Source organism: Halichoerus grypus, chromosome 7, assembly GCF_964656455.1.
Source record: "Halichoerus grypus chromosome 7, mHalGry1.hap1.1, whole genome shotgun sequence".
Classification (NCBI taxonomy): domain Eukaryota; kingdom Metazoa; phylum Chordata; class Mammalia; order Carnivora; family Phocidae; genus Halichoerus; species Halichoerus grypus.
In genome coordinates, this window is record NC_135718.1 from 93,921,162 (window position 1) to 93,942,788 (window position 21,627).

Consider the following 21,627-nt stretch of genomic DNA (forward strand, 5'->3'; position numbering starts at 1 on the left):
GCACTACTAAACCCTGAAAAACTTGAGTCCTTGGAAAACAATGTGGAAGTTCCTCAAAAAATTAAAAATAGAATTACCATTTGATCCAGTAATTCCACTAATAGGTACTTAACCTAAAGAAAACAAAACAATAATTTGAAAATATATATGCACACCCCTATGTTTATTGCAGCATTATTTATAATAACTAGGCTATGAAAGCAACCCAAGTGTTCACTGATAGAGGAATGGGTAAGGAAGAGGTGGTATATATACACAATGGAATGTTACTCAGCCATAAAAAAGAACAAACCATTGCCATTTGTGACGACATGGATGGAGCTAGAGAGCATAATACTAAATGAAATACAGTCAGAGAAAGAGAAATACCGTATGATTTCACTCATATGTGGAATTTAAGAAACAGAACAAATGAACAAAGAAAAAAGGAGACCAAAGAAACCAGACTCTTAAATACAGAGAACGAATTGGTGGTTGCCAGAGAGAAGGCAGGTGGGATGGATGGGTGAAATAGATAAAGGTGATTAAGAGTACACTTATCTTGATGAGCACTGAGAAATGTATGGAACTGTTGAATCATTCTGTACACCTGAAACTAATATAACATTGTTAACTGTACTTCAGTAAAAAAACAAACAACCAAAAAAAACCTGAGTCCTTGAAAGTGAATGAAAATGATTGTTTTCCTTGTGCCCCTACACTTGACTGATAGTTTGACTAGTAGAGGAATTTGAGGTTCAGAGTTATTGTCTCCAGTATCTGAGAATTGCTTAAATTATTTCTCGTATCCGTGATTGCGAGAGAGGCAGCCATTGCCAGTCTGATTCTTAGTCATTTAAGTGTGCTTAGAAATTGGTAAAATTTGCTTTTGAGTAGATACTGCAAACATATACCTATATCTTTTATAAATAAATTGCATCAAATACTTCATCCTCTATTTTTTTAATTTGTATTTTTCAGACAATGAATGATTTTGACTATTTGAAACTACTAGGTAAAGGCACTTTTGGGAAAGTTATTTTGGTTCGAGAGAAGGCAAGTGGGAAATACTATGCTATGAAGATTCTGAAGAAAGAAGTTATTATTGCAAAGGTAATTGATTACTAGAGTTGATTACTAAATTTTTGCTTATGGTATGCACTCATGTGTGTTCATGCATACACATGGCTGAAGTGTAGAAATTCCGTTAAATAACCAAAATGTTGATTGTAGGCTACTGTTGCAGCAGGATCTGCATATCAATATTTATAATGTTAAAAATTTCAAAAGTTTATAGTATTATCTGAACGTTGTATACCGAAGCTATTTTGTTCCCTTGAGGAGATAAAAATATTTATTCTATGTTTATGTATTTGGAGGAATGTTTTGACTGTCTGTTTTTGTGACCTGTAGCACTAATTATACTAGTATTGCCTTTTGATATTTCCCCCCAACATTCTGAATTTTTTATTATTAAATAAAAAAGTAATTCAAATAACATAGATGATTTGCACCCATAAATTATACAGCTTATATAACGATGAATGGGAAAGCATCCTTAATAGATTTGAAAATACAAGAATGATGAAACTAAAAGAAATAGTAGTCTTTGAAATTCTTTCAGGAACTCTTAACCCCCACCTCCATAACTTTGTTCAGCTTAGACATACACAGATAACGTGTTAATGATGCCAGTTCTCACTCAGAGTTCTGAACAGAATCCTAATTCCCTCAGTAGACAAATTCGATAACTTTACAAATTGGTCCATGCTTTATGTTTCATTTATTTCAACAAATGATACATGATATTATTGGTATACTTTATGGACTACTTTAACTTTCAAACCACATTGACCCTTGAACAACATGGGGGTTAAGGGTAACTCCCTGCTCAGTCGAAAGTCCACATGTAACTTTTGACTCCCCCACATTTAACTAACAGTCTACTATTGACTGGAAGCCTTTGCGATATCATGAACAGTCAATTAACACATATTTTGTATGTCATATGTCTTATTATATACTGTATTTTTACAATGAAGTAAGTTAGAGAAAAGAAAATATAATTAAGAAAATCATAAGGAACAGAAAATACATTTATAGGCCTGTACTGAATTTATTGAAAAAAAATCCATGTATAAGTGGACCCGTACTGTTCAAACACATGTTCAAGGGTCAACTGTATAGTTTCCTCATCTGGAGTGTATTGCTCCACACACTTTGTGAAGCTGTCCTCCCCCTGTCTTTGTGCATTTGCTTTTATTTCAATTCTTACACAAGTCTGTGTCTGGTATTGGAAATAACACTGACCTTGGAGTCACACAGGTCTGGATTCACATCCCAGCTTTGCATCTTATCATCTAATGACCTTTAACAACCAGTTTTGGGGGGAGTACTGCTCCCTTAGAGACATTCGCAATGTTTTGGGGGAGCATATTTGCTTATTCACAGTGAAGAGAAACTGCTGACTGTCACCAGGTGGAGGCCACGCATGCTCAATGTCCTGCAACATGTCGAGCAGCCCAACAGAGCCTTGCATTTTTCATCTGCAAAATTTCACTTGTTAAAATGAAAAACAATCACTTGAAATAATGAGCCCTGGATGTTGTATGTAACTGATGAATCACTGAATTCTACCTCTGAAACTGTTTAGTGTATTTTAACTAAATCAAATTTAAATTAAAATTTTTTTAAGAAAAGGTATTTCTGGACAGAAATATTGAGGATTAGGATATGTAAAGTATTTAGCATAGTACCTGACACTACTTATTAAACTGATATTTTCTGGGAGGTAGTATAGTGCCACTTACTAAATGATCCCAAACAAATCACTCAACCTTTTATGCCTTTGTTTCCTCATTTGCAAAATGGGAAATAATACAGTGCCTATCTCATAGAATTGTCAGGATTAAATGAATGAATAAGTGTAATAGCATTTACCATAAATAAAATTGAATTAAGATTAAAATAGTATTAAATGAAAAATATATTATCACTGTATTTGCTATTATTATTATTACTCTTGCCATCTACCATGTATCAAGCATCAGTAAATACCATTTCTATTGGTTTTTTCTGTTATACATTAGCTCACTTGGAGCCTGTCTTCCCTTACTAATTAATTATACTTTAATGAGTAACTCTACAGAACTGGGTATATTTTACAAGTGCTAGCATATCCAGCTTGGTGTACTACCCTTGATTTTCACCAACAAGTCCATTTATCTGTTTCTTGAAAGAAAATATGTCTGCTCATATTAAAATGATTAACAGTATAATGTTTTAGAGTCTAACAAGACCTGGGGTTTGAATCCTGATGTGCCCATCACAGAGCCTCATATCGGGGACTAAATGGTGTCCACGTGCCTTAATACTGTTGACGTTAACACTGATCAGTTGATTAAAGCATTGTCCACCAGGTTTTTCCACTGTAGAGTTACCATTTTTCCCATTGTAATTACTGACTATTTTAGGGGCAATACTCTGACACTTGCAGGTATTTTTTTTTTTCTTCTTAAACTTTTGCCCACTCATATTCATTTCCGTCAGTGGATCTTGTCTACAACAGTTATCCTGTGGTGTACTAATGGTATTTTCTATTTCCCTCATTCTTTATGCATTTATTCTATTCGGTCTAACTAAAGTTTCGATAATATTTATCTTTTCAAAGAACCAAATTTTACTTTCATTGATTTTTCTCTGTTTTTCTATTTTCTATTTTATCTCTGCTCTAATCATTATTATTTCCTTCCTTATTATTTCCTTCCTTCTAGCTTTAGCTTTAGCTTATTCTTTTCTTACTTCCTGAAGTTGTGAAGTTAGGTTGTGGATTTGAGATCTGTCGTCTTCTTCTTCTTCTTCTTCTTCTTCTTCTCCTCCTTCTTTTTCTTTTTTTTGTGAGAGAGAGAGCATTGTGAGTTGGGGCGGAGGGGCAGAGGGAGAGGGAGAGAATCTTTCTTAAGCAGGCTCCATGCTCAGTGTGAGCCCAACAGGGAGCTTGATCCCAGGACCCTGAGATCATGACCTGAGATGAAATCAAGAGTCAGTTGCTTAACCAACTGAGCCACCTAGGTGCCCCAAGATCTTTCTTTTTAAATGTAAGCATCTAAGGCTATAATTTCCCACTTAGCACTGCTTTTGATGTATCCCATAAATTTTGGTATATTAGATTTTTCTTTTCATTCTTCTCTCAGTATTTTCTAATTTAATTTCCTTTGTGATTTTGCCTTTGACCCATTGATTAAGACTATTTTAATTACTATAAATTTGTAAATTTTCCAGTTTTCTTTTTTTTTTAAAGATTTTATTTATTTATTTGACAGAGAGTGAGAGGGAGCACAAGCAGGGGAAGCAGCAGGCAGAGGGAGAGGGAGAAGCAGGCTCCCCGCTGAACAGAGAGCCCGATGCGGGGCTCGATCCCAGGACCCTGGGATCATGACCTGAGCTGAAGGCAGCCGCTTAACTGACTGGGCCACCCAGGTGCCCCGATTTTCCAGTTTTCTTTCTGTTTCTGATTTCAAACTTCATCCCATTGCTGGTAGAGAAGATACTTGGTATAATATCTATCTTTTTAAATCTATTGAGACTTAATTTGTAGCCTAACATATGGTGTATCCTGGAGAATTTTCCACGTGCACTTGAAAAGAATGTGTAATCTGTTGTTGGGTAAAGTGTTGTGTGTGTGTCTGTTAGATCTAGTTTGTTAGATCTAGTTGGTTTATTGTGTTAAGTCCTCTATTTCCTTACTTCTCTCTGGCTGTTCTGTCTCATTATTGTGAGTAGGGTATTGAAGTCTCCAACTGTTAGTGTAGAACTATCTATTTCTCATTTTAATTCTGTCTTATTTTTGCTTCATACATTTTGATGGTTTGTTATTAGGTACATAAATGTTTATAATTGTTATTTGTTGCTGGATTGAGCCTTTTATTAAGTACATAATGTCATATTTTTGTCTTTCATAACTTAAAAAATATATTTTTTTGTCTGATAATGAAATAGCCACCCCTGCTCTCTTTTGGTTATGTTTGTATGATTATTCCACCTTTCAGTTTCAACATATTTGTGTCTTTGGCTCTAAAGTAAGTCTTTTGAAGACAGTGCATATTTTGATCATTTTGTTGTTGTTAAATCCCTTCTGCCATCTCTTATCTTCTGATTGGAGGGATTAATCCATTTACATTAAAATAAATACTTATAAAGAGAGAGTTCTGTCCCTTTGCTCTTTTTTCAATATGCTTTATACTTTCTTTGTCCCTTGTTGTCTGCATTACTGTCTTATGTTTAGTTGATTTTTTTTTTTAGTGAAACATTTTAATTCCCTTCTCATTTCCTTCTCTATATATTCTATAGCTATTTTCTGTGTGGTTACCATGGGGATTACATTTAACATCCTAAAATTATAACACTCTAATTTGAATTTAAACCACCTTAACTTCAGTAAGATACAAAAACTGCTCTCTGCTGCTATGCTACTCTACTCAACCCTTTTAAGTTATTGATGTTATAAATTACATCTTTATTCTTTTTGGTGCAAATGTAAATGGGATTGTTTTCTTAATTTCTTTTTCTTCTTTTTTATTGGTGTGTAGAAATCCAAGAGATTTCTGTATATTAATTTTGTATCTTGCAACTTCACTGAATTAATTTATCCGTTCTGGTGTTTTTTTGGTGGAGTGTTTGGGGTTTTCTATATATAGTACCATGTCACTGCAAATAGTGACAGTTTTACTTCTTTCTTACCAATTTGGTTGCCTTTTATTTCTTTTTCTTGTTTTATTACTATGGCCCGGACTTCCAGTACTATGTTGATTAAAAGTGGTGAGGGTAAGACACCCTCGTCTTGTTTCTGATCTTAGAAGAAAGGCTGTCAGTTTTTTACCATTATGATATTAGCTGTGGGTTTTTCATATATAGCCTTTATTATGTTGGGGTATGTTCCCTCTAAACCTACTTTGTTGAGAGTTTCTATCATGAATGGATGTTGTATTTTGTGGAATGCTTTTTCTGCATCTATTGATATGATCATATAGTTTTTATCCTATTTCTTGTAAATGTGATGTATCATATTGATTGATTTGTGAATATCGAACCACCCTTGCATCCCTGGAATAAATCTTACTTGGTTGTGGCGAATGATTTTTTTAATGTATTGTTGAACTTGGTTTGCTGATATTTTGTTAAGGATTTTTGCATCCATGTTCATCGGAGATATTGGTCTGTAATTTTTTTTTTTATAGTGTCTTTATCTGCTTTTGGTATCAGGGTAATGCTGGCCTTGTAGAATTAATTTAGAAGTTTTCCTTCCTCTTCTATTTTCTGGAATAGCTTGGAATAATAGGTATTAATTCTTCTTTAAATGTTTGGTAGGAGTCACCTGTGAAGTCACGTGTGAAGTCCAGCCAAAAGTCCTGGACTTTTGTTTGTTGGGAGTTTTTAATTACTGATTTAATTTCATTTCTAGTAATTGATCAGTTCAGATTCTCTGTTTCTTCCTGGTTCAGTTGTAAGATTATGTTTCTAGGAATTTATCCATTTCTTTTAGATTGTCCAATTTGTTGGCATATAATTTTTTATAAAATTATTTTATAATCCTTTGTATTTCTGTGATGTTGATTGTATTTCTCCTCCTTTATTTCTGATTTTATTTATTCAAAGCCTATCTTTTTCTTGATGAGCCTAGATAAAGGTTTATCATTTTTATTGATGTTTTCAGAGAACCAGCTCCTGGCCTAATTGAGCTTTTTTTTTTTTTTTTTTTTTAGTCTCTATTTCATTTATTTCTGCTGTAATATTACTTCATTCCTTCTACTACCTTTGGGATTTGTTTTTCTTTTTCTAGCTCTTTTAGGTATAAAGTTAGGTTGTTAATTAGAGATTTTTCTTGTTCCTCTTTTTTTTTTTTAAGATTTTTTTTTTATTTATTTGAGAGCTCGAGAACGCCGTGGATGTGGATGAGCCAGGGTGGGGGTGGGGAGGGGCAGTGTGGGGAGAAGGGGGGCAGAACAAGAGGGAGAAGCAGACTCCCTGCTGAGCAGGGAGCCCAATGCGGGGACCCTGGGATCATGACCTGAGCAGGCATTTAACCGACTGAGTCACCCAGATGCCCCAAGATTTTTCTTGTTTCTTGTGGTAGGCCTGTATTGCTATAAAATTCCCTCTTAGACTTTCTTTTGCTATGTCCCTAAATTCTGGACCATATGTTTTAATTTGTCTCCATGTATTTTTTAATTTGCACTTCGATTTCTTGGCTTGCGCATTCATTGTTTAGTAGCATGTTGTTTAGCCTTCACCTGTTTGTGTTGTTTCCAGATTTTTTTTTTATGGTTGATTTCTAGTTTTATATCACTATGGGCAGAAAAGATGCATGATATGATTTGTCTTCTTATGTTTATTGAGACTTGTTTTGTGGCCTGACATGTGACCTATCCTGGGGAATGTTCCATGAGCACATGAATAGAATGTGTATTCTGTTGCTTTGGCTGAAATGTTTTATATATGTCCATTAGGTCCGTCTGGTCTAATGTGTCATTGAAAGCCACTGTTTTCTGGTTGATTTTCTGTCTGCATGATCTCTCCATTGATGTAAGTGGGGTGTTAAAGTCCCCTCCTATTGTATTACTGTCAATTTCTGCCTTTATATCTGTTAATAATTGCTTTATGTAATTTACACTTACAATTTCTGTAATTTACAATTATGATATCTTCTTGTTGGATTAATCCCTTTATCATTGTGCAATGCCCTTTTTTGTCTCTTGCTAAGGTCTTTGTTTTTAAGTCTAGTTTGTCTGATATAAGTATTCCTAACCTGACTTATTTTTTTCACTTCCATTTGCATAGTATATGTTTTTCCAGTCCTTCACTTTCAGTCTGTACGTGTCTTTAGGTCTGAAGTATGTTTCTTATTGGCAGCATATAGATGGGTCTTGCTCTTTATCCATTCAGTTACCCTATGTCTTTTGCTTGGGGGCATTTAATCCATTCACATTTAAAGTAATTATTGATTGGTATATATATATTAGAATTTTTTAAAATTTATTTTCTGGTTGTTTTTGTAGTTCTTCTCTGTTCCTTTCTTTTTCTCTTGATCTTGTCCCTTATGGTTTGATGGCTTTCTTTAGTGTTATGCTTGGATTCCTTGCTCTTTATGTTTTGTGTATCTGTTATAGGTTTTTAATTTGTGGTTACTATTAGGTTTGTGTATAACGTGTTTATAGCAGTCTATATTATGTTCATTATTACTTAAGTTCAAACACATTTTAAAAGCCCTAAATTTTTATCCCTCTTCCGTGTTTTATTTATATGATGTTATATTTTACATCTTTTTATTTTGTGTATCTCTTGACTGGTATAATTTTTTTTGGATATAATTGATTTTACTACTTTTGTGTTTTAACTTCCATTCTGGCTTTTATGATATGTTTGCTTGTAACTGTGAAATTTTTTTCCTTTCATAATTTTCTTACTCCTGATTATGGCCTTTCCACTCAATTCCTTTTAACATTCCTTGTAATACTTGCTTAGTGGTAATGAACTCCTTTAACTTTTGTCTGGGAAACTCTTTTATTTCTCATTCTATTCTGAATGATAACCTTGCTGGGTAGAGTATTCTTGATTGCAGATTTTTACTTTTGAACACTTGGAAGATATCATGCCACTTTCTTCTGGTCTACAAAGTTTCTGCTGAAAAATCAGCTGATAGCCTAATGGGGTTTCCCTTGTATATAACTGTTTTTCTTTTCTCTTGCTGCTTTAAAAATTCTCTCTTTGTCATTACTTTTGACATTTTAATTACTATGTGTCCTGGTGTGGACCTCTTTGGGTTGATTTTGTTAGAGGCTTTGGAGATCTGTATGTCTGTTTCCTTCCCCAGATTAGGGAACTTTTCAGCTCTTATTTCTTCAAATAAGTTTTCTGCCCCCTTTTCTCCTTCTTCTCTTTCTGGGATCCCTATAATGTAAATATTATTATGCTTGATGGAGTTGCTGAGTTCCCTTAGCCTGTTCTCATTTTTCATTATTATTTTTTCTCCTTGCTGCTTGGCTGGTTGCTTTCCATTACCATCTTCCAGATTGCTGATCTATTCTGCATTTTCTAATCTGCTATTGATTCACTTTAGTGTATTTTTTTATTTCCGTTATTGAATTTTTAATCTCTGACTGGTTCTTATGTTTTCTGTCTTTGTTGAGGTTCTCACTGAGGTCCTCCACTCTTTCCTCAAGTCTAGTGAATATCTTTATGACTAGCACTTTGAATTCTTTATTAGGAGTATTGCTTTATATCCATTTTATTTATCCCTTTTGTTGTGATTTTTGTCTTTTTCTTTCATTTGGAACATACTCCTCTGTCTCCTTATTTTGTCTAACTTTCTGTGTTTGTTTCTGTGTATTAGGGAGGTCAGCTACATCTCCTGGTTTTGAAAATAGTGGCCTCATGTAGAAGAGGTCCTGGGGTGCCCTGTAGCATGATGCTCCTGGTCACTAGAACAAGGTGCTCCAGGGGTGTCTCCTATGTGGGCTGTGCATGCCCTACTACTGTGGCTGAGCCGTGTTTGCCCTCAGTCCCGTTGGCTGCAGTGACCAGCTTTGCCTGCTGTGGGAGCACCGGGCAGCATTTGGTTTCTGTGCGGTTGAGGTGCCTGCCAGAGGCCAATGGGATCTCCTTGGTGGGAGGGGCCAGCAGTTCGGCCAGCTGTCTGCACTTAGTCTCTCTGCCACAGTTGCAGGCGCACCAAATGGCGGGGCCTTTCTCTCTGTGCAGCCAGCTAAGAGGCTCTGCTGCTCAAACTGTAAGCATGCTAGTGTGTGGGTTATCTCCCCACCTCTCTCTACGACGGGAGTCACTTTGGAGTGGCACTGGTCCCTGTTGGGGCTGCTTGTGGGGTGTGGCAGGGCAGGAGTCACTTTGGAGGGTCGAATGGGACTGGTCTTCAAGGGAACGCCAGGGCAGGACACCATGGTCAGCCAGGTAGGTGGAGAGTGCTCGTGCTGGCTTCCCCAAGTGTCCGGCTCTCTAGGCTGGGGGAGGGGAAGAGAAATGGTGCCCACAGCACTTTTGTTCTTGGAGAAGCATCCTGAAGATCCCTGCCCCTCTAGCACATGTTCTGAGGTTAGTAACTAACCTCTGTCGTCTCCCCCAGCTGCTTTTCAAACTGCTGCTTCTGTGCTTTGTCTCCACGGAGTTATTTATGAGGCTGGCTCTTGAAGGGTGCATAAACCCACTGATTTTTAATGTACCTAGAGTTCAGCTCCACTGACTAAAGCTCCACTGACTAAAGCTGCTAAAGTTAAGCCCCATTGGTTTTCAAAGCCAGATGCTCTCGGAATTCGTCTTCCAGGTGCAGGTACCCTGTGTCTAATCCTCTCATTTCCCCGTGCTTGTGCTGTCCCTCCCGTTTGCCGTGAGTACTGCCAGGAGTTTGGTTCCCAACTGTATCTCTACCCCTCTTACCCTTTTCCATGTGGCTTTCTCTCTACAGTCAACTATGGAAAATCTGCCCTAGCAGTCTGCACGTTGTTTTCAGTTAGTTGCACAAACATAGCTGTTGTCTAGGTATGTCTGTGGATCAGGTGAGCTCAGGATCCTCCTGTTTTGCCCTCTTCCTGACCACCCCCTGAAATGTACTTCTAAATAGGACTTGAGGGGCGCCTGGGTGGCTCAGTCGTTAAGTGTCTGCCTTTGGCTCAGGTCATGATCCCGGGGTTCTGGGATCAAGCCCTGCATTGGGCTCCTTGCTCCGCGGAAAGCCTGCTTCTCCCTCTCCCCCTCCCCCTGCTTGTGTTCCCTCTCTCACTGTGTCTCTGTCAAATAAATAAAAATAAATAAATAAATAAATAAATAGGACTTGAAAGTCAAAATTAACCCTTGATCCATGGGCTGTGGAAGGGATGTTGTGTTAGCGGGCATGAAAACAACACTAATCCCATTGCCCATCTCCGTCAGAGCTTTTATGTTATAGGGACGACTTCTTTCCTGAAACCTCGTGAACCAACCCCTGCCAGCTTCAGACTTTTCTTCTGCAGCTCCCTCACCTCTCTGAGCCTTCCCAGAGTTGAGGATAGTCAGGGCCTTGCTCTGGGTTAGGCTTTGGCTTAAGGGAATGTCATGGCTGTTTGATCTTCTATCCAGACCACCGAAATGTTCTCTATATGAGCAGTAAGGCTGTTTCACTTTCTTATCATTCATGTGTTCACTGGAGTAACACTTGTCATTTCCTTCAAGAACTTTCCCTTTGCTTTCACAGCGTGGCTCACTGCTTGGTGCAAGAGGCCTAGCTTCCAGCCTCTCAGCTTCGACATGCCTTCCTCACTCAGCTTAATCACATCTAGCTTTTGATTTAAAGGGAGAGATTACACATCTTCTCTTGAACACTTAGAGGATATTAATTTCAATATTGTGTGTCTCAAGGGATAGAGAGGCCCAGAGGGATGGAGACTGGAGACTAGCCAGTGAGGAGAGCATTCAGAACAAATACAACATTCATTGATTAAGTTTGCTTTCTTATATGGGTGTGGTTCGTGGTACTGCAAAATAATTACAATAATAACATCAAAGATCACTGATCAGAGATCACCATAAGAAAAATCTAATAGTAATGAAAAAGTTTGAAATATTGTAAGAATTGCCAAAATGTGACACAGACACAAAGTAAGCAGCAAACGCTGTTGGACAGATGGCGGTGATGGACTTGCTTGATGCGGGGGTGCCACCTTCAATTTGTAAAAAATGCATTATCTGCAAAGTGCAATAAAGTGAAGCAAAAAAATGAGGTATGCTGTATAGCATTTTAAACTCACTTTGATTAGATCGGCTGAGCCAGTCTAATCCTGCTCATATTCTCAGCCATACAGAGTGACTGGTTATAGTGTTTATGTCATCAGGATAAAAATAGAACTGCCCTTCTTACAATGTTACTGAGTCATCTGACCTAGGTAGGCTAGGTTCCCAGTTGTGACAGCCGGCACCCTCTTTTCTTGGACCTTTCTGGGGTCAGAATGGAGTGGTCAAATTGCTTTTCCGTTCTCTACCTCAGACTCTTAAAGTGTGCCAGCCTGTTTCCTAATGCACATAGTAGAATCTATTTTCAGCTTTCCCATTCAACAAGAGAACCCATGTTCTATTAATCTACCTCGTTAGTCATTCAAGAATATGAACAGAGTACTGAGTACTGAGGATCACCACACAGATGAGAAAAATCTAAAGACAGAGTAAAAGCGAACGAAGAAGAACAAAAGAATAGTTGATCCTAGTGAAAACAGAGACAAAACAGAGAACTGAAGATACATTCACAATCTCTAATTAGTATTTGTAGAGAAGTAGGAAAAAAATGTTGTATTACAAAACAAAAATATGCTGAAAAAGAAATAGAGCACAAGAAAGAGTAATTATAAATTTAATGTGTGATTGCTAAAATAAAACATTTAATACAAGGATCGTAAGCAAATTTTGGGGAATATCTGAGAATAAAGAGCCAAAAATACAGCATTGGAAAATACTGGAAGAATAGTTAGGACAGGAAGGCTTAATCAAGGGTACTCAGATGTTTAAGAATTTAAGGGAAAAGGGAAGAGATCAGAACTAATCAAAGAAAAGAAAATATATCATAGCTGAAGAAGTCTTCAGATTGAAAGTGTCTCCTGAACACTGAGCCAAAGAAAAGAAAACTGGGGCCCCTGGTTGGCTCAGTCAGTGGAGTGTGTGACTCTTGATCTCAGGGTTGTGAGTTCGAGCCCCACGTTGAGTGTAGAGATTACTTAAAAATAAAATCTGGAAAAAAATAAAAAAGAAAAGAAAATGGACGCTAGACACGCTTTTACATCTTGAGGAAGGTTTTGAATCTTAAGGCTAAAAAGATTGTCTTAAAAGCTTTCAGAAAGCAAGGAACAGACTACCTCCCAATAAAGGAATGAAAATAAAATTGTGTCGTACTTATTTTAGCAAAATTTAGAAGGAAATCTAATAGTCAGAGATGGAGTCCATGAAGCGGTAGAGTTAACACTCAGTGTGAGTGATGAGAACTCTCAAGATGACATATGTAGAAATAGCCAGTCAGTCCACAGTAGATTATTTGACTAAGGTCGATCCTAATGGTAGAATAAAGGAGGAGGAGGACAAAGGATGTAGGACCTTCAAGAAAAAACAAATATTTGCTCAAGCAAGACATAGTCCAAATGTGAAGCAGCGTGAAATATGGAATCATCGTGAGCAATGGATGTAGAATCAGAAAGTACCAGAGAGTTGGCCCAGACACACGAAGCATTGTCCCTGGAGGGGCTCAGGATTATTGATGAGTAACCTTTCTGTTTTTACTCATTAACCATACTATTTGATTCTGCTGTAAATGATATTTGCTTACTTTTATAATACTTGCAAACACTACACTGGTGTTTGGTTTTCAGAATTCATTAATAGACAAAGCACACAAGACTTAAATTACAGTGATGGTATAGACTGAAATTGCTCTAAGCCCAGGCAGAGTGAAAGAAGTGGTACAGTTGATGGACATTTCCAGCTGAAAACACGCTACTGTTACGCAGGAAGTGTGGTTCTGAGGCCCAGAGCCACAGACGGGCACAGAGGCAGAGGATGCAGGGGCCACCAGGGGCCTAAAGAGTAGAAATGCAAATACAGAGGATTTCTCAAACGTTGGGATCTAAAGGAATCTCCTTTGCTGAACTTGTTTGGATGGGTGATCCCTATATTCTTCCTCATTTCTCCCTTTCAGAATGGGAATGTCTGGCCTATGCCTGTCATACCGTTCTATTTTGGAAGCAGATTATCTCATTTTCTGGTTTAAGAGAGCCACAGATACAGATGAATTTTGCCCCAGGATGGACCACACTTGCCATCTTGCCCATACATGACTTCATGATTTAGATGATGAGATTTGAGACTTTTGAGCTGATGTTGTTTAAATGAGATTTTAGCCTGAAAGTTGATAGTGTGAGTCAAGACTTTTGGAGATGTTGGGATGTGTGAATGCGTTTTGCCTGTGAGACAAAAGTGACTTTTGGTTACAGTTAGTGAACTGTAGTGGGTTGAATATTGAACCCCAAAACAGTATTTCCACATCTTTCCACAGCTTAGCTCCCAATCTTGATTTTGGACTTCTGGTCTCCAGCACTGTGAGAGAATACATTTTGGTGCTTTCAACCCACCACGTTTGTGATAATTTGTCACAGCAGTCGCATGAAACGAACATAGACAAGTACCCAGAGATACGAACTTTCCCAGTTTGGGTCAGTAAGTCTACCACATACCTGTCCCTCAGTCCAGCCCCACTCATAGGGTGAGTTCCAGTTACAGAACCAGTGAGCTCTCTTGACCCTTAGGCAACACAGCTGCATTCACTGTGAACCCCGCTTTTCCTGGAGGGGGTGAAGACACAGTCCACCCATCAAGCCCTTAGGAATTCTGGCTTAACAGTTAAAAGTATAGTTACAATTTCTTGCTGAGGGATGAGCCCTGCTTCTCACACCCAGAATGGTAGCCCTGGCCCCTGGGTCACCACATCAGGTAGGAAGAAAGAAAGTTGTGGTGATGTGGGGACGAATTTCAGAGTCATAACACCATCCTCTCCTACCCACTGTTCCCATGTCCTCCAGAAAAGTGGAGGACTCTATCAAGTGGGGACTCCCCCTTCAGCCTTCCTCATGTTCAGTGTGAGCACACTTGTGAAGGCACGGACTCCATGAAGGGTTCTTCGTGTCTCTATCTCCTCCCATTTTAGATAACAGATATTACAGTTGCCCATTCCAGTTCTTTATCAGACTCTGACATACCCTGTCCATTTGATGGGATACCTCTTTGCCCGTTGTTGGTGGCTATGGACCGTAAAGTACGTTTCTTGCTCTTATGACACGTAACTTGGGGGTCCAGATTGGTATGGTGTCTTCTGTTCCAGTCTTTTTTATAGTGTTTTGAATTTTTGCCTGCCACCGAGTATGCAAATCCCAGTCCTGAGTAAGTTTCTGTCCCTGTCAGTTCCTATGGATAGCCTTGGGGAATACTGGTGGTGGTCCACTGTAGTGTACTTGCCAAGTGTATGCAGCAGGGAGGGACTTCCCCCTGGGGAGTCTGCCCTCTAGGCATCTGTTCTCTCTGTCGGCAGACTGGATGGTTCTTACTGGCATTTTGTGTCTCAGGGGGTGCAGAGGAATATGTTGATGGTCAACCTAACTCTGCCTTGTCGCAGCTTACTTTGGCTTTTGGGGCTTGGGGTCTTTTTTGGTTACATACAAATTTTGGGGTAGTTATTTCTATTTACATGAAAAAGACCTTTGGAATTTTGATAGGGATTGCACTGAATCTGTATATATCACTGACATTTTCACAATATTAATGTTTCCTATCCAAGAACATGGGGCATATTTCCATTTGTCTGTGTGTTCTTTCTTTCATCAGTTCCAGTAGTGTTTAGTGCATAAGTCTTTCATCTCCTTGGTTAAATCTATTCCAGAGTATTTTATTCTTTTTGATGCATTGTAAATAGCATTGCTTTCTTCATTTCTCTTTCAGGTATTTTTATTGTCAGTGTATAGAAATGCAACTGATTTTTGTGTGTTGGTTCGGTGTCCTGTAACTTTACTGAATTCAGTAAAGTATTGATTCTAACAGTCTTTTGGTGGAGTGTTTAGGATTTTCTATATATATATATGATCATGTCATCTGCAAAAGATAATTTTGCTTTTTCTTTTCCCACTTGTATGCCTTTTTTCTCTCTCTCTCTCTTCCTCTCCCTCTCCCTCTTTCTCTTCCTAATTGTTGTGGCTAGTAACTCCAGTACTATGTTGAATAGAAGCGCTGACAGTGGGCATCTGTCTTGTTCCTGATGTTAGAGGAAAGGCTTTTAACTTTTCACCACTGTGTGTGATACTAGCTGTGGGCTTGTCATACATGGCCTTTGCTATGTTCAGGTGCATTCCTTCTATACCTAGTTTATTGAGGATTTTTATCATGAAAAAGTGTTTATTTTTGTCAAATGTGTTTCGGCATCTGTGGAAATGATCATATGCTTTTAATCCTTTAATCTAGTAATGTGGCACATCACACTTTACTGTATTGTGTTGAATCATCTTTGCATCTCAGGGATAAATCCCACTTGATCATGGTGTGTGATCCTTTTAATGTGCTCTTGCGTTAGGTTTGTTGGTATTTTGTTGAGGGTTTTTACATCTATATTCATCAGAGATGTTGGCCTGTAATTTTCTTTCCTTGTAGGGTTTTTGTCTGGCTTGGGTATGGGAAATGCTAGCAAATTTGAGCTTGTTCCTTCCTCTTCAGTTTTGGAAGAGTTTGAGAAAGATTGGTATTCTTTAAATGTTTGATAGAATTCGCCAATGAAGCCATCTGCTTTTGAGTTTTTATTTGTAGGGAGATTTTTGATTACTAATTTAAACTCTTGCTCATTATTGCTCTGTTCAGATTTTCTGTTACTTCATGATTCAGTCTTGAGAAATTGTATATTTCTGGGATTTATCCATTTCTTCTGAGTTATCTAAAATTTTGGTGATAATTCTTTACAGTGGTCTCTTAGGATTCTTGTATTTTTGTGGTATCAGTTGTAATATCTCCTCTTTCATTTATAATTTTATTAATTTGAATCATCTTTTTTTATCTTAGTGTCACTAAAAGTTTGTCAATTTTATCTTTTCAAAGAACCAGTTCTTAGTTTCATTGGTTTTTTTTTTTCCCATTGTCTTTCTAGTCTCTTATTTCTCACTTACTTCTTCTCTAATCTTAATTATTTCCTTCCTCCTACTAACTTAGACTGTTCTTTTTTTAGTTCCTTAAGGTGTAAATTTAGGTTGTTTATTTGAGATCTTTATTCTTAATGTAAGAAACTTCCTTCCTATAACTGTAAACTTCTCTCTTAGGACTGCTTTTGCTGTGTTCCATAAGTTTCGATATGTTGTGTTTCCATTTTATTTGTCTCAGGATTTTTAAAATTTGTCTTTTGATTTCTTCTTTGACCCATTGCTTATCTATTCTGCAGTATTTTGTCTGATTTCCATATATTTATGAATTTTCCACCTTTTCTCCTGTAATTCATTTTTCATTTCATACTATATTGGTTGGAAAAGATACTTGATATGGATAAATCTTCTTAAGTTTATTAAGAGTTGTGACCTAATACATGATTTATCTGGGAGAATGTTCCATGTGTGCTTGAGAAAAATGTGTATTATCATGCTGTTGGATGGAATGATCTGTATCTTTTTGTTAGCTCCATTTGGCTAATGTGTAGTTCAAGTCCAATATTTCCTTATTGACTTTCTATCAGGATGATCTATCCATTGTTGAAAACGGGATATTTGAGTTCCCTACTACTGTTGTATTGCTGTCTGTTTCAGTCTTCAGATTTGTTAATAATTATATATATTTACTATTGTTATAGCCTCTTGGTGAGCAGACCCTCATATCATTATATAATGACCTTCTTTGTTTCTCAGTACAGCTTTTGACTTAAAGTCTATTTCGTCTGAGATAAGTATAGGTACCCCTGCTTTTTTTTACCTGGAACATTTTTTTTTTGTCCCTTCACTTTCAGCCCATGAGTGCCCTTAAAGCTTAAGTGAATCTCTTTCAGGCACCATATAGTTGGATCTTGCTTTTTTATTTACTTAGCCACTCTGTGTCTTTTAATTGGAGAATTTAAGCCATTTGCATTTAAAGTAATTATTAATAAGGACTTGCCATCACCATTTTGTTTATTACTTTCTAATTGTTTTGTAGTTCCTTTGTTTTCTATGCTTTTCTTGCTTTTTTGTGGATTGATGATTTTTTGTAATGGTATACTTTGATTCTTTTCTCTTTTTATCTGTGAATCTGTTATAATCTTTTACTTTGTGATTACTGTGATGTCCATAATACATCTTACTATAATAAGTCTGTTTCAAGCTGATAACAACTTCAATTGATAGAAAAAATTCTACATATTTACTTGCTCCCCCAACCTTGTATGTTATTGATGTCCAAATTTACTTGTGTGTTGTGTTGTAGCAAAATATTCTAGCTATAGTTATTTTTAACACATTTGTCTTTAAACCCGTATGCTGGAGGTCAAAGTGATTTACACCCTATTTTTGCAGCATTAGAGTGTTTTGAATTTGACTATATATTTACTTTTTCCAGTGAATTCTATACTTTTATATGTTTTCATGTTACTAATTAACATCCTTTCATTTCAGCTTGAAGAACTTCACTTATCATTTCATGTAAGGCAGTTCTTGTGATAAATTCCCTCAACTTTTGTTTTTCCGGGCAAGTCTTTATCGCTCCTTCATTTTTGAAGGACCACTTTGCTGGGCAAAATATTCCTGGTTGGCAGTTTTGTTTTGTTTTTTCTTTCATCACTTTGAATATTATCATCCTACTCTCTCCTCGCTTGCAAAGTTTCTGCTGAGAAATTCACCTTATTGGGGCTCCCTTGTATTTGGTGGATATATTTTTTTCTTGCTGCTTTCAAAATTCTCTTTGTCTTTGATTTTTGAGAGCTTGATTATAAAGTATCTCTAGAAAGTTCTCTTTAGGTAGAATCTCCTTGGATATCTTTGAGCTTTGTGTACCTGAATGGCCATATCTGTCCCCAGATTTGGGACATTTTCAACTGTTGTTTCTTTAATTTTCTGCCCTTTCCTCTCTCTCTTCTCCTGCTGGGACTCCCACATGTGAATATTGTTTCACTTGGCAATATCCCATAATTCACGTAGGCTTTCTTCACTCTTTTTCATTCTTATGTCTTTTTTTCTCTTCTAACTGGATAATGTCAAGAGGTCTGTCTTCAAGTTTGTACATTCTTTCTTCTGCTTGATTGAGCCTGATTTGAAACTCTCTATTGCATTTTTTCATTTTGTTCCTTGTATTCTTCAGCTCTAGAATTTCTGTGTTGTTCTTTTGTTTGATTTGTATCTTTGTTGAACTTCCAGTTTTGTTCACGTATTGTCCTTCTGAGTTCATTGAATTATTTCTCTGTATTTCCTTGAATCTTGCTGAACTTCTTTATTTTGATTTCTTGGTCAGATAACTCTCAAGTCCATTTCTTTGGTGTCAGTTACTGGAAAGTTATTGCGTACCTTTGAGGATGTCAGAGCTGGTGTCCTGGCATCTGGTGCATACAGAGAGAGCTGTCATGGTGCTTGGGTCCCAGAGCATAAGTGTATTTGTGGGGGGTGGTGCTGGTGTCTGAGATACGAGGATGTGCAGGTTTCCTGTGAAACCTGTCTGGGTCTCTGGGCACCTCCACAGTGACTTAGGACCTGGGGTGGAGGGATGCAGCAGTGGCAGGATGAAGGTGCAGTGGTGCCTTAGGACCCAGTGGCAGCATGCAGAGCAGTCCCAGTGCCACTTGAGCCCCAGCTTGGGACCCCAGGGGCAGGGTGCAGAGCAACAGCGGTGTGGCTCTGATGATTGCAGGTCAGAGCCCCAACTTAGGATCAGGGGAGGTTCAGCCCCAGTTATGACTGGTCAGACCTACAGCTTGGGACCCAGAGCATTATCAGCACAGCCCTGCTGATGGCAAATCAAAGCTGGGTGCTGGGGGCAGGGCGGGGTGGTGGTGCCCAGCAGCAGCATAGCCCTGGTTAGAACAAGTTAGAGTCCCAGCAGTGCCACCCATGTCTGGCAGGTCAGAGCCCTGACTTAGGACTCGGGCTGGGCGGGGGGGGGGGTGAGGGTGGAGGTGGGGCATAGAGCAATTGCAGCTCCGCCCTGTGGATAGCAAAGTTTTGTGGCATCCAGAGAGTGGGCACTGCGGCACCTGGGGCCCCCAGGGCTAGGTCTCACTGCAACGACATTCCGGTCCCAGGGAGGAGACATGGTGGGGACTTCGGGCAGCTCTGTTGGCTCAGTTCAATGTTCGTGAAGACAGTGGGCAGCCTTGGTAGGCAAGGCTGCAAACACACATGGCCATGATGAGGCTTTGCTGGGCTTCTTTTGTTCTCATTTTCCTCATGGGATAAAATCCTACCGAGCAGATCCCTCTTGGTGCCTGGTTGCTCTCGACTCTGGGATGGGGTGTTGCAAGATGCTTCTTACGCCTTCCCATCAGCTATCCACATTTGTTTGTCTTTAACTCTGTAGGGTTTCTGCTGCTTTCTTGCTTTCTGCTGATTTCTTGGTAGTCCAGAGCTTTTCCAAAGCTGTGTTTGTCAGTTTGTAGTTGTTCATTGTTTTTTTGTTTTTGTGGGGGAGCTTAGCACTGGGACTTCTAGCCCTCCATCTTGCTGGTGTCACCCCTGGTAAATAGCCCTGCGGACGCTAACTGTGTCAGTGGTCTCAAAGAGCAGTCTCAGGCCCAGTATTTCGTTAGGACCACAGGATGCCGAAAAGCTGATATACTTACAGTTATGGTTCATTATAGCTGAAAAGTATAGATTAAAATCAGCAAAGGGAAAGGCACATGGGGCAGAGTCCAGGAGAAACCAGATATCAGCTCCCAGGTGCTCTGTCCCAGTGGTCTCACATGGGCATGCTTCATCTTCCCAGCACCAGTGTGGGACAGCACGTACAAAGTGTTGTCAACTAAGGAAGCTCACCTAAGCCTTGACATCCAGGATCTTTGTGTAGGTCAGTCACGTAGCCCAGTAGCACAGCTTGACTTCCCTTAGCTGCTCAGATTCTAGCCGTCCTGAGCAAACTCAGCTGTATAGCACTCACCATGCTTACAGCTGTTTTTATAAACTATCCAGTCAAACTGGTACCATGGGGCCCCAGATCTCTGGCATACAAAAACTCCTTATCACCAGAATATTCCAAGGGATCCGAGTTTATTTCCTGGGAGCTGGCCAAGGACCAGTCCTGAAGATTGGCTCTTCTTGTGAATGCACAGAGTTGCCTGCTCCGTCAACCCTTTTCCTGCACACGTACCCACTGAAATACCAACCGGTGCTTTGGCTTGACCACTGACATCTCTGTCTCCTTGGATCTTCAGTTATTGCTGGTGGACCTGAACCAGAACTTCTTTTTTTTTTTTTTTTTAAAGATTTTTTATTTATTTATTTGAGAGAGAGAGAATGAGAGAGAGCAAGCACATGAGAGGGGGGAGGGTCAGAGGGAGAAGCAGACTCCCTGCCGAGCAGGGAGCCCGATGCGGGACTCGATCCAGGGACTCCAGGATCATGACCTGAGCCGAAGGCAGTCGCTTAACCAACTGAGCCACCCAGGCGCCCCTGAACCAGAACTTCTTAACATCATCTGCCAACTTCTCTGGTTCATTCTTCCAGATTCTCTTGAACTTCTGTATTAAAGATTGTGCTAATGACTGTGGTTTGCTGTGGGAGACCGATAGAGAGTGGGTTTGCTTTGATCTGCTGTACCTTCATCTGCTCATTGTGCTCTCGGAGGTCTGAGTTCATTCGTTTGTGTTCTGTTTTGCTTCTTGTAATTTATGAAAGCTTGTCATTCTTCAGCAACATATGCTAAAGAATCACTATTTATTGATTCATTCACTTGTTCTTTCAATAAATATAAATTGAATACCTAATTACTTAAGGTGCATGCTCTAGGCACTGGGACTATGTGAATGAATAAACCTGACCAAACCCCACCCCCATCGGAAATTACACTCTAGTCAGGACACAGACAATAAACAATACACATAATAAATGAGTAAATCACATTGTATGTAAGAAGCTAATACATACTAATGGAGAA

At 38.6% G+C, this 21,627-nt stretch overlaps 1 protein-coding gene across 3 annotated transcripts in view; it reads left to right on the top strand.

The window, feature by feature from the left end:
- AKT3 (AKT serine/threonine kinase 3) overlaps positions 1 to 21,627 on the top strand; it is a 310,972-nt gene that overhangs the window by 182,677 nt on the left and 106,668 nt on the right. For all 3 annotated transcript variants that reach the window (XM_078077906.1, XM_078077905.1, XM_078077907.1), the window contains one exon: positions 961 to 1,092. In XM_078077906.1, the coding sequence (XP_077934032.1) occupies positions 961 to 1,092 (132 nt within the window). The remainder of the gene's footprint in view (positions 1 to 960; positions 1,093 to 21,627) is intronic.